The sequence below is a fragment of the Terrapene carolina genome, unplaced genomic scaffold (genome assembly GCF_002925995.2).
Source record: "Terrapene carolina triunguis isolate 2854851 unplaced genomic scaffold, T_m_triunguis-2.0 Scaffold84, whole genome shotgun sequence".
Classification (NCBI taxonomy): domain Eukaryota; kingdom Metazoa; phylum Chordata; order Testudines; family Emydidae; genus Terrapene; species Terrapene triunguis.
The window spans coordinates 1,437,260-1,451,699 of NW_020664435.1; the positions used below are offsets into that span (position 1 = coordinate 1,437,260).

The 14,440-nt window shown below is 39.6% G+C and overlaps 1 protein-coding gene across 2 annotated transcripts in view; it reads right to left on the minus strand.

Annotated features, from left to right (window-relative positions):
* Positions 1 to 14,440, minus strand: part of ANO10 (anoctamin 10) — a 246,622-nt gene that overhangs the window by 186,302 nt on the left and 45,880 nt on the right. For both annotated transcript variants that reach the window (XM_026649351.2, XM_026649350.2), the window contains exons 10-11: positions 12,360 to 12,551; positions 9,984 to 10,112 (exon numbers count right to left, since the gene is read on the minus strand). In XM_026649351.2, the coding sequence (XP_026505136.1) occupies positions 9,984 to 10,112; positions 12,360 to 12,551 (321 nt within the window). The remainder of the gene's footprint in view (positions 1 to 9,983; positions 10,113 to 12,359; positions 12,552 to 14,440) is intronic.

Sequence of the window (14,440 nt, forward strand, 5' to 3'; positions counted from 1 at the left end):
CTGAACCAAATTGTCAAAGTTGACATTTGGACAAAGAGGATGGCTGGATGATAGCAGTTGCCGTAAGCAGTCTGTTCTTGTGATATCTCGGCCTTTTTTAGGAGGTCAGAAGGCCTGTGGTAATTGGAGAACTGAACCAGGTGGGATCTCTACGCCATTTGTGACCTGCTACATTTTCTTTTGTTTGCAGGCATGTATATGTCAAGGAACTGAGTGCAGCCCTGGAATCTTTCAAGGTATGGAGAGATTTGCTCACAGACTAAGAGAAGAGAGTAAGTCCATAGAAAATAAGGTCTTTTATGGCATTTTAGACCTCCCTAGGAAAGCCAACAGCTGTAGCCAAGAAGCTTTATGCAGTACAGATGGAGTACAGATGGAAGGGGGACACAGTGTTGGCTGCATCTTGGGAGGCTTGTAATGAAGTTCTTCCTAAGAGCTGACCCTCAGTTATGATGTTCTTGAACTGCTCACAATGTTCCACAGAAAGCTGTTCAATAAAATTGTTGAATTTATCATAATTGGTGTTGTTAACCAAGCCCTAATTGCAAAGTATATTTGTGATCCAAAATTGCAGGGTCGTTGAAGAGTAGCTCTTATGACCAAAAAGGTTCAGTCACTTTTGGTCTTTATTGGAAGGTGTGGACTACATATGGTGATGTCTGCCATGCTCATTGACAGCCTCCAAAACTAGAGAATTTGATGGAGGGTGGGAGAACAAAAAATACAATTTTTTCACCAGGACATACTACTTCTTATCGGCCTTTTGCAAGTGGACGGTGTAGTGATATGAGTTTGCCATATGTTCTTGGCAGAATCCAATAAGGCTTCGTTCACTGGCAGAGTCACTCAAACAGAGTCTGTAGAATGTCCAAAGGTTTATGTTGAAATCCCGGACGTCCTCTCTCAGAATTTGTAATGAATCAGCAATATATTTCATCAGCTCCTGAAACTGCTTGAAATCATCAGCTACAGAAGATGGGGGAGGCATTACAGCCTTGTCTCATGATAATGATGAAATGTTAGTTTGTGTTGTCACCTCCTTGCCTGCTCTAGTCTCTTACTCCTCAGACTCCTCCTGAGCTTGGGGCTGTTGAGGAGGAAGTGATGGAGCATGACAGTATCTCCCGCAATGATCTCCTCAGGAGGAGGTAGGGGGTCTTGAGAACTGCTGGCAATAGGCAGCCCATGGGTGCCAGTATGACCACTGAGGTGGACCATAAGGCACAGGAGGGAACATCCAGGATTGGTCATGTCAGTAAGAAGGGACACAGAGTTATTTCTCCCTTGGAATTTCCCTCTGAGGGAAGGTAGTCGGGGAGATGTCCCTTTGATGATAGATTGGAGATCCTGATACCAACATCTGAGAAGTCATCCTCAACACAGCCCAGGGGCAGGACAGACAGTGGAGGTGAAGACAGCTGACTGTCCAGCACTGTCAGTACCAGAGAGCTAGGAGGCACTGGGGGAAAATAAGGCCTCGGTGACTCAGTAGATCTTTGTACCAATAATTGTTCGGTGCCCATTAATAAAGGAGACTCCAGCTCATCCAAAACTACCAAGTTTATGGATTGTCTAAATTCCTGCAGTATTGAGTGCATGTGAGCCAAATGAAGCCAAGGCTCCAGGGTCACCAGAGTTGGTACCAAAAGAGCTAACTGCTTCGGTGGTCCCATTTTAGAAGATGGCATCAGTATCGGGGGGGCCTAATTGTTTTGGTGGTACATGTCTCCTAGATGACGCCAGTACCAACAATGACTTTTGGAGTACCAGTTTAGGTATCAACACCCAAGGAATCAGTAGGTAGCACATATCTCTTTCAAGCAGAGCATTTGGGGTCTCTGCTAGATAGGTACCTGGGTCAGTTTCAGTACCAACGTATGTTTGCCACTGTAGTTTTTCAAAGAATTGAAAGTCTTTGAAGAACTCCTGATACCAGAGCAGGTTGAAGCCTCAACAATACTCCCCGCAGAACCTGAGGTCTCCGAAGCAGTCAGTCTCTGAGGTTAGCCTCCTTCAAAGAGAAACTGGTATACGTTACAAGATCTAGAATTCCGCTTCTTTGGAGATATGTCAGTATCTTCCATTCTCATCTCCCGCAGGATCCCGGTGACCAGAATGCAGAGGTTAGTGGGGCCCTACGTGAACTCAAAGGCTGATGTTCAGATGGGTTTTCTGGGCCTGGATCCAAGGCTGTCACAGGGCTTGCTCCACCGCAAGGAAGCTAAACTTCTTTAATATCTCTGTTTTTCCTAAATACGTTTTTAAAAGAACTGTAGATCTTACACTTCAAAGGTACTGTATGTGGGTCTCTCTCAAACAGCGGAAAAACTGACCGTCAGTCACTAACTGGGTGGATTCCTGGCAGGAGAGGTAGCGTTTGAATCCCAGCATACCCCAGTGAAAACAATCCCTCACACCAAGCGGGGGGTAGGAGGGGAGATTTAAACAGAAAACCCCATTAAAAAAACTGAAAAAGCTAAGTTAACTTGAACTAAACTATTCTAAAATAAGAACTGTAAGACTAAGCTAAGTTTGATGCAAACATGCTATATGTTCTAAGGCCATAGGCAGTTAATAAGGAACTGAGGGTGGTTCACCTGTACAGCTCTATATACCCTCTTTACGGGGACCAAGGATGTTTGGAGCGCATGGGCTGAAATGGGCACTGCTATTGAAAAATCTCTAATCACAGGCACATGGGCCCCCTGAAGCAGAAAACCCATAGGTATACTATTCAAAGAAGAATTTGCATATACTTAGTTTCCCTGTTTTCCTCTAGTCAGTTACTTTCCCATCCTACATTGAGCTCCATGCAGGCACAGTGGTTTGTGCTTACAGAGCTCAATGCAGAATAAAGCTTTTAGTCAATTTTTTCCCTTAGTGAATGCAGTTCCTGCATGTGGAATCTACAATACAGGCAATTAAAGGAATATTATTACCTTTGTACTTATGGATCCACCTATCGCTTTCTTTATAAACCCATGTTTTTAAAGGGCTAATATCTTGGTAATTTAAAAATCACATGGGGCTGAAATTTGGCACAAAATCTGTAAGGATTCATTTTTTTTCAATAGTAAATGAAGAAAAAACATTTTAATGATGATGTCACTATGCATCAAGGCACCTCAAACCGTTTTATCTAGAGGTTGACAGGACCCAGCATCTCTTTGATTGGGGTTATTCAAAAAGCCCAACAGGATGTAGTCAAGATCCTGCTGATAACCCCATACTCATCAATCTTGGTTCTCCAGCATACTAGAACCAATACTGGAACCCACAAGTCCTATTTCCAAGTCTACCATCTATCGACTCAGAATTGGGTTGTGATTCTTCACCTACATCAAAAGTCTCTCAGGTTTACAGTTTTGCTTCTGGATTGTTGAGGCACTGGATCTGCAGTGTTCTGCAGAAGTTCAAAAGCCTTTACTATAAACTGAGGAGGCCTTTGAGAAGGAAGATCTGCTGAATGAAATGGAAGTGACTCCATCTGGAAAACTCAGAAAGGAGTAAATCCAAGATGGTTCTCAATCCCTTTGATTATCTGCAGCACTTAAAACAGTCAAAAGGTTAATTTTTGAGCTTTATTAACTAGCTAACATTACTGCTTTTCAACCTCTGGCGTATGGATTTTCAGTTTGTTTACCCTAGAGAAACAATGTCTAAAAGGGTAACTTCATATATTTTCCAATATATGAACCACCTCATCACAGATCTGAAAGTGGATTTTATGAAGTTTACAGGGGCTATGGTTGGACCCTTAGTATTATACCATCTCACCATTATACCACGTGAAGATGGCATTCCTTATAACTATGCCAGCCCAGAAATTAGTGACATCTAGTTCCTGATACCTGATCCTTTATACCACGTTCTATAAGGATACGGTAAAGTAGTCCTGCAGCCTCATCCCAAATTCCTGTCTATGGTGATCTCTAATGTTCATCTTAAGACAAACCGTTAGGTGTCTCCATTTTTTCCCAAACCACATTCATATACTTGGAAGGTCAGGCTTCATACTTATAGATGTCATACTATTAATTATTACTAATATGGCTAATCCAATCCACAAATCCCTGAAGTTTTTGTGATTCAGAGATAAGACCAAAGATGGATCCATCTTCCATACAAAAGCTGTCTAAATGGATTCCTAACATTTGTCTGCTACAGCCTGGCAGATGTTCACCTATCTTTAGAGATTAGGGCACATTTCTTTAGGTCTAAAGACTTTACAGTATGGCTTCACAATATCTTCATTAATGAATTATTCAAGGATGCTACTTGGAGTTGTATACACACTTTTATGCAACCATAATTCCTATACTTGGCTCCTTCTTTGGGGGGAATAGTACTGCAATCCAGTTTTCAACTAACACTCTTCACACCTCCTAGACTAGTGATCAACAGTGGAAATCTATATGGGCAATTTTCAAAGAAAGACAAAAATGTTACCTAACATAGTAACTGTAGTTCTTCAAGATGATTGTTCCTATGGATCCACAAACCCCACACACTTACCAAACTTCCTGAGAGTCACTTCTCAGGTATTCCCACATTAATGTAAGAAACAAGATAGAGTTTGGGTCCAGTCCCCTTTTGTATTTGTGGGTTTCTGCACAAAAGGAGAAGGTGGCTATGCACTTGGACCCAAAGGGCATTTGCAGGCTAGAAATGTCCAGGCTTGCACACCAGGGGCACGTTTCCCCAAAGAGTGTGGATATGTGATATGGGCACTCCCACTTGGATTTAGCTGTGACACTTGGAGTAGCTTTCTGAAACCTGAAGAAGAGCTCTGTGTAAGCTCAAAAGCTTGTCTCTTTCACCAACAGAAGTTGGTTCAATAAAAGATATATTACCTTACCCACCTTGTCCAGAGAACTACAGTTATTGTGGTAAGTAACTGTTTTAAAGATGTGTTAGGGAATGGCTGACTTTATCCTGCTTGAAGGTATTTACTTTTACTCCTTTGTTTGAAAAGTGCACTTGCAGCACTCATTCAGCATCTATCCACAAGTGAAAGAAAAGAAAGAAAGACTTTCAATAATTCTGCTGCTGGCTGCTAGTTCAAATCATGTTGCCATGGAAGCAGATGTTGGATTGATGAAAATGGGTCAGCTGCTTTAAAATCACTGCTTCAACACTTTGGAAACATTGGATATTTTAATTCCTTTACTCTGATTTTGCTGATACGATGTTTGTTTCCATAGAAACAGCAGAAAGCAGCATAGTTAGTGGTTTTTAATGTAAAACACTTTTTCTTTTCACAAATATATAAGGGTCTGGTACAGAATGCTTACAATGGTGTCCTGCAACTATGCCTTTAGTATTGAATACTGTCAAATGTTACTATATAAAGAAATGAGTTCAATTTGAAGAATATTTGTTATTCTACTAAAATAAAAACACCTTTTGGGGAAAAAAGAAAAAATGTTTTTTTCTGGTTGCTTGGCTCTAGCCAAAAAGTACAATTTCTTTAGCTTTTAATTAAATTTAATTTTATCGATAAAGGTAGAACTATTTGGCCAGATTCTTATTTACAACATATACACAAACTTTGTTTAGTGACAGTTAAGGTTGAGTCAGGACACCTCAAAATCTGAAAAGCACAGAAATAACAACTTAAGGGAGAAGTCTCTTGCATTCCTTTCATATTGCCCACCACTCTGGTAATAACACTCCAAATGCCATTAGGCTTTCACTTAGCATCTTTTGGAGACATTTGGGACATTTTTCTGCCTTAATGTTGCTGAGGTCCCTATTAAGATTTTCTGCTACAGTGTGAATTTGATGGATGCTGGTCCTTGACTGCTTTTTAGAAATAGAGTTCATGGATTTAGTCAATAATAAGGATGATGAAGTGTATGGGAATATAAACTGACAGTAAAGGTGAGATAGGAACTCAGTTTCCTCATTCCCATCCCAGCCCAAGAAACTTTCCCCTGGGTTCAGGAGTATTTGGCAGAAGAGTCAGTCAGTCACTCTCCCCTTTTCTCTCTCTTGCAGTCAATGAGCAGACATGTCACAACATAACTGCTAATTACAACAGTTTGAATCATAGAATGTCAGGGTTGGACGGGACCTCAGGAGGTCATCTAGTCCAACCCCCTGCTCAAAGCAGGACCAATTCCCAACTAAATCATCCCAGCCAGGGCTTTGTCAAGCCTGACCTTAAAAACCTCTAAGGAAGGAGATTCCACCACCTCCCTAGGTAACCCACTCCCAGTGCTTCACCACCCTCCTAGTGAAAAAGTTTTTCCTAATATCCAACCTAAACTTCCCGCACTGCAACTTAAGACCATTATTCCTTGTTCTATCATCTGGTACCACTGAGAACAGTCTAGATCCATCCTCTTTGGAACCCCATTTCAGGTAGTTGAAAGCAGCTATCAAATCCCCCCTCATTCTTCTCTTCTGCAGACTAAACAATCCCAGTTCCCTCAGCCTCTCCTCATAAGTCATGTGCTCCAGCCCCCTAATCATTTTTGTTGCCCTCCGCTGGACTCTTTCCAATTTTTCCACATCCTTCTTGTTGCGTGGGGCCCAAAACTGGACACAGTACTCCAGATGAGGCCTCACCAATGCCGAATAGAGGGGAATGATCACATCCCTCGATCTGCTGGCAATGTCCTACTTATGCAGCCCAAAATGCCATTAGCCTTCGTGGCAACAAGGGCACACTGTCGACTCATATCCAGCTTCTCATCCACTGTAACCCCAAGGTCTTTTTCTGCAGCACTGCTGCCTAGCCATTCGGTCCCTAGTCTGTAGCAGTGCATGGGATTCTTCTGTCCTAAGTGCAGGACCCTGCACTTGTCCTTGTTGAACCTCATCAGGTTTCTTTTGGCCCAATCCTCTAATTTGTCTAGGTCCCTCTGTATCCTATCTCTACCCTCCAGCATCTGCAAACTTGCTGAGAGCTCAGTCCACGCCATCCTCCGGATCATTAATGAAGATATTGAACAAAACCGGCCCCAGGACCGACCCTTGGGGCACTCCGCTTGATACCAGCTGCCAACTAGACATGGAGCCATTGATCACTACCCGTTGAGCCCGACGATCTAGCCAGCTTTCTACCCACCTTACAGTCCATTCATCCAGCCCATACTTCTTTAACTTGCCGGCAAGAATACTGTGGGTATTCTCTGGTGCCTTTCTTTTCCGTTATGAAGAAAGTTACATTGCCAGAGCATTGTAAATTGTCTTATGTAAATGAAAAGTAAGCCCATTATGTTTGTCTGTTTCAATACAATTTAAAAAAAATAAATTTACCAATATACACATCTTTGTCTCACAAAGATTTTATACCAGCTGGAGAACAGACTTTCTTTTAACTCCACAGTCTTCATATAACATTTCACAATAACTTGTATTATAGAAAATATTGCAAAATTATGTGCACTCTACCATTGCCTGATTGATATTGATAACTTTGGACTCAGAAGGCTGTAGAGTTCAAATCATATAAAATTTAATATTTTTTTAAAAAACTGACTACAAAAAAGTGTGTGTCGGGAGCCTGGAAATGTTAAAAAAAGTTTTTAAACATCATTTTTAACATTCTTTTCCTTCTGCTCTTTTGCAGTGGGAGCTGGAGTTGAAATAACTAACAAAAATCCACATAAACAATCATTAGTTGGTTTACTATGCTTTGTTTCAAACTTAAGAAAAAGTACATTCTTAACCACTGACAAAAGGTTTTTAATTTTGTGATTTTCTTCTTGTATTTCTCAGACAGTAAAACAATTTGTAGTAATGCAATGAAAAAACTAAGGGAACCATGGAACCAGTTTGCAATGATACTTTCAACATTAATTTTAAAAATGTACAGTTTCTGACAAGCTTTTAAATAGTACGTCCTGATTTTTAAAAAATCCAAAACAACAAGTATAAGGGTTTTCATTCTCCTCTGTTTGTAAGGGTCCAACCACAATCATGCAAAGTCCAAAAGCACTTACAAAATTAGATATTCCCTATTATCAAAGTCAAATATCCTATTTTCTCAAGTTGTAACAAATTGAGAACATAAATCAACAGTCTTACAATGCTAAAGAATGCTACACATTACACAACAAAGTAAAAAATAAGCACACTTTAACCTTCTCAAATCCTAAGTGACCATGTCTAATCATGGCTAGCCAGTTAAGGGAAACAAATCATGACTAGCCAGTTCCATAAAATGATTTCAATGTTAATTAAGTGTAAAAAGATTACACTATACGGTAATAATTTTATTTACATGCATTATTCCAAGATCTTTGTATTAATAAAGTCTAAAACAAACAAAAACTAAAATCAATTTACAAGTACAATTATTGTGTTATAAACTTTACAGCACAGAACCAAAATTTACATTTGTATATGAAAAGCAAGATGAAATAACATTTTCTCTTAAAACAGTGGATCTGTCCTTTTCTGACTGGCTTTCTTCCCTCTGGGAATAAACTTTCCGATCTTAGGACAAGTCTACACTATAGCGCTACATCAGCGCTCTCCAATCAGCATAATTACTCCACCTCCACGAGAAGTGGAAGCTATGTCAGCTAAAGAGCATCTCCCACCAACATAGCACCAGTGTAGATAGCGCTTTGGTTGCTATAACTTGCGTCACTCAGGGGAGCATCTCTTTTTCACACCCCTGAGCGATGTAATTTACAATAACATAAGCAGTAGTGTAGAACAGCCCTCAGTGTCTTTCTACTCCCCTTCTCACTATTTGCTCATCCAGCATCAGCCTACCCTCTTGCCTTTCACACAATCTGGCCAATTCTAGGGTGGAAGACTTTTCCTCTCCAGTCTCTTGCTGTATGGAACATTCCTCTCTCTCTCCACCCTCAATATCAAGTGACCATTTCTTTTCAAATCTTTCCCTTTCACTTATTCCTCTTAATGTTTCTCACCCTCTGTTATAATTTATATCTTATATACATTATATACATGATTTACATCTTTTATAACATTTTTGGATAATTTGTCTGCATTTTCTCAATAAAAATGTATTTACACAATCTGTAGACCCCATAAAAAATCTTTATTGATCTGTTGGGGCCACAAACCCCAGTATGAGAGCATCTGATCCCGAGGAATAAAATACACTAAGGGCTGGTCTACACTACAAAGTTACATTGACATAAGTCAGCTTACGTTGACCTAATTATGTCATTGTCTACACAGTAGTCTTCCTCCTACCGACGTAATGCTCTACTTTAGCAGTATAACAACTGCACCTTCACAAGAGGCGTAAGGCTTATGTCCTTGTAGTTCGGGCGATGTTGTGTAGACACTGCAACCCTTACATCATCTGTCTTGTCACTTTCACGGCAGGAGCCATGAAAGTGACAAGAAAGCTGGGCAGCTCGAGCCCTGCTGCCCCTGCTCCCCTGGAGAGCTGGGCGGCTTCGGACCCTGATCACAGCTGGGGTGAGAAGCCCAGTGGCAGCCCTTCCCCCGCACACACCAAGCTGGGCAGCCTTGTCAATTTCACAGCTCAATGAGCAGTGAACTTGACAAGGCTGCCTGGCTTTCCCCTGCTCCACGCAGGAACAGGGGCAGGGGCAGGGGGCGCTCCTGGTTAGGACATAGTCCACCAACCCAAGGAGGGTAGTGTGAACATGCACCACAGCAGTAATTACTGCGGTGGCTGCAAGTCAACCTAATATAGGTCAACTTAGGGTATGTCTACATTACAAACCTAAGTTTATTCTTGTGTTAGTACTATTAAATCCTTCTTGAAATATATAATGCAACATACACTTAATATTTCAGACTATGTGGCAGAGCATAGGTGCAACATCCATAGTAGATGAAAGTGCCAAGAATAAAAATTTAATATAAGAGTAAAACAATGAAAAACCCATTCTGATGCTAGAATTTCCATTTCCTGGTAAATGAGAGAAAAAGATGTGAAAAATGAGATATTAGAAATTCCAAGTGATGTAAATGCCATTTGCTACTAAAAAAACATGCAGATATTTAAATCTCATACTTACCTCTGCTAATACCACAATCAAAATAAGGTCCGTTTTTGAATCTGGAAAAAGTGCATTTACTTGTGGAGACAATCCAATCAGTGCACAGTTAGTAACTACTGAGATAACACTCATAGTTTCAAAAGCCAACTGAAATAAAATAAAAATGGAATATAATTAATACCAATATGTCAACTACCTCCAGTCCTCTTGGGACAAGAAACCTTGTCCCACATGTACCAAGTTCTGACAGACCCAACATTTTTACCCTCCTTTTTCCTTTAAATTTGATTTCTACCGGATGAAAAGTTGAACTGATTCTATCAGGAACCTGTCAACATCTCCTCTTAAATGGATAAGCAGGGTTACACCATCACAAAACCCATCATTAGCACCCTCCAAACTGTACCTCCACAGCTATGGTTGCCTATTCTTTGTGTTTGCTTGGGAAAATTCAGGCACTGTTCGTCACAATATGATGACATTTCACAGGCCCTGAAAGTTATTTTGGGACCATTTACCTCTCATAAGCTAGATTTGCAGGATATGAAATCATTTCCTGAAAATCAGAATTAACTCAAAAAAAATGGCTGAGTGGCATCCCTATCTTTAGTACTTTCATCTGACCCAAGACGTGAACATGCAAATGGTAGCACATACTCCTACACATAAGCCATCTGACTGACTTGTGTACAGTGTGTTCCTAAGGAAAAGCCACCTCCAACGTAATCAGTGTCAAAGGGCAAAGTTTTAATCAGGGGTATTTTAGCATTTAAATCTGACTTTAAAAAGAAATCTTCTGGTGTTCTATGCTGAGGTTTTTACTGCATCTTCAATATTAAGTATTGGAATATTACGTATATGAAAACACCAGGGTGATTCAGAATAAGATTTTTAAACAACTCATTCTGCCAGCCAAAACTTGTTGGCATAAAATGAGCCATGTTTTCAAACGCAAGTACACAGAATTATACGCTTTCATCTGTACATCAAGTATTTACATGTGCATGCCAGCAAGGTGACTGACTTGTTATGTGCATGTTCCCAGACACCTGGATTTACATGGACATAAATGGATGTGTGTTATTTTTTATTTACAGTAGCACACACATGCTAGGTACTTTATATACATTCAAGAAAGATGAATCCTGCACTGAGGAGCTCATAATCTAAAAAGCATGCATAAAATAGGTGCATGCAAATATAACTGCAATACTGTGCATACCTTTGAAAATCTGACTTATAAATGAGAAATCTCCCTGTGAGTAAAGAAGACTGGCAAAACATAGTGTCTGCCATGATGAATCAGCAGAAACTACATTCACTATGACAATAAATCATTGACTCAGCTTGGCCAATACAATAATTCAAATGTTCTTTACATAGAATACCCTCTATCTAATCTAACACCTTACTACTGCACCTCATACACAAAATTGATTACTAAAAGCAATTTACTTTGTTATATTCATAAAATTAAACACATTCCCACAATTAACTGAAAAGAATGATATAAAAAAAGTGTAAAAAAAAGAACTAGCCATTAAATTCAATAAGACTTCTAAGAGATCATCTACACTGGGGAAAGGAACAGTGATTTAAAGTGTATTAACTAACATGTTTTAATTTACACATTTTCAAAGACCACTAAACACCTAGTACATACAGAGACAATAATGTTTTAAAATGTTAGCTGGTTGTGGCTACTTCTATGTGGTCAGCCCAAAAGGCATATTGCAAATGTATACCATGTGCAGTTGCTGTCCAGCATCACCCCTTAGTGTTATCTAGCATTATAGTGCTTCGAAATATAACTCTATCCCAGGGAATATCTGTGTGCATTTCTAATGATTTTTTCTCAAAATGATTTATTTGTATTTTTTAAAGATTAATCTCCTTTGTTGTTTCCTATTCATATATCTAATCTCTGTCATTTTGCATTTTTCCCCCCAACAATATTTTCAACACCTCACAATTTAAAATAATATACTAATTTAATTGTTGTGCTCTTTGTCCCCCCTTCCATATTATTAGGGAAGATGTTAAATAAAACTGGGTCTAACACAGACCACCCACTTGACACCACCCACAACCTATTTCATGATCACTAACAACTTATTACTGCAGTCTTAAAAAGAAGAAGTTGCTGTCTCTTGCAACTGCAATATGAATGCAACACATGTAGTCCAAAAAAAACCAAAGGAAGATGGGATTAAGGAAGGCAACTCAGAATGGCAGATAGTTGAAAATCCTACTAGAAATGGGTAACGTCCTAAGGCACTGAAGAGGAGAGGTATCTCTAGTACACTCTAACAGCAACTGATGGAACAACAAGCAGCCTAAGCTTATGGTGACATACAAGTGCAAACAAATAAAGAAAAGTGAAAACCAGGTTACCTGCCAAACTCCAATATTTGCTGTGGGTTGTGAAAATGGACGTTTGAAGACCCTGCACATTTTTAAGGCATCAAAATACATCTCTGTGATGTTGTTTAGCACTGCAAAGACAGCTGCTAAAGGATACACACATGAGAAAAGACTCACATAACCAAACTGTAAGAACAACTCCAAGTAATCATCAAAGGTGCCCTGAAAAACAGAGACAAAATAAGCACATTTTATCCATATCTAAATATATGATGAAAAGCAGAATTAACAGTATGGTAACCACATGCTTTCCTCCCCAGCCCCACTCAATTTTTTAGGAAGGAGCAGCAGGGGAACCCAAAGCACTTATCCTCTAAATTACTTAACTTTGGTCTAATCTAGAGTTTTATTCTAATCCTGTTTATGATGGGGGCAAGAGTGTTCTTTTGGTCAAAAGGACTTTCTACAATATTACTGGTAAATATCTTTATTATTGGCATAAAACATTAAAAAACATGAACTAATCCTACAAACAGGTTTAAATATTCAATCTTCCCAGTACCTCAATGAGGTAGTAACTACAGGCAAACCACAGTGTAGGTAAGATGTTGCCATGACTTTAAACTAGTATGACAAGCTTCAAAGAGTTGCATAACAAGCTGTTCATAGCGTTGTTGTAACAGTGTTAATCCCAGGATATTAGAGAGACAAGGTGGGTGAGGTAATGTCTTTTACTGGACCAACTTCTGTTAGTAAAAGAGAAAAGAAGAGTTCTATGCAAGTTCAAAAGCTTGCATCTTTCCCCACCAGAAATTGGTCCAATAAGAAATATTACCTTACCTACCTTGTTCCTCTAAGAAAAATGTTATCATTTCAGACTGCGAGTGTGAACAATAAACAAAAGCAACTGTAGGCTGACGTACATGTAAACTTTTTCTTGTCTTTCTGAGCTACGCCATATTAAAAGCAAAAGGCAAAGTTAGTAGCCTGCGGCCTACTTGAGAGGACAAACACTGAAACTATAGCATGACAAGTCAGAAGCAGTTCTGGCAACTGAACAGGATACCAAATTCATGCAAAAAGCGTGTCCTGGGCACATCTGCAAAATGCTAATCATCTAACCTTTAAACCAACAGTTTGGATAGTTAATCAACCCTTTTATTGTGACAAATTTCATAATCAATTAATAAAATGCTTTTATAAAATATTTTTTAAAAGTAAATAAAAAAATTAAAAATAAAAAATCATCTAACATTACAAAATAGTATAATACCTTTTAAGAAAAAGTGTCCATTGCATAAGAGAATAGTTATGTTTGCTTCCTGACCATGAAAAGCCATCAAATGGATTCCATTTTAACTATTTCTTGCTATGCAGTGTTCCCTCAGAGAGAGACGCGTTTAGCATATTACATTTTGAGAGGGGAAAAAATAAAGATTAGAGACTATTTTAAACAATTACAGTGAGGATCATGAAAAAAGTGAGAAAGCCATTTTTGGCTCTGCATCAGTAGCATGGCTCTTTTCAGTCTTCCTGCTGAAAGCTGAGCTGTCAAGCTGGCTAGCCTCTCTGGTATCTAATGTATTTTCACCAGCAAAACACAAAGAGGCAGTAGAAGCCTACAAGCTCAGAAATCAGCTCATGGATATGGGAGGAGGGGGCCATTTCAGCTACATTACCCAGTCAAGCTCACTGTTAAGCAGCATAGTACAGCTGTGTCTGATAAGCTATTTAATTTACAGATTAGACCCCAGGGGAGCTAACCTTTAAAAACCCTGAGATATACCCACAGAAATATTTTACATAAACTCTGGATTTTACTTCCTGCTTGTTTAAGGATACTTTCCAAGTGTCACTCAACTAGAGTGATGGTAACACATTTGCCCCTGTTGTTACGATCACTCAAACAGTGCTGCAAGCAGTGAGCAAAGTTTTCCTTTCAGCTCCTCCTCTTGATTACTGCAGGCTACTCCTGGAGCTGCTCCCTCACCCCATCCACATTGTGGCTATGTCTACACTACAGCTTATGTCGGCATAACTTGTGTCGCTCAGGCCATACGTTACACCAACATACGTGCCAGGGTGGACAGCACTATGTCGGCGGGAAAGCT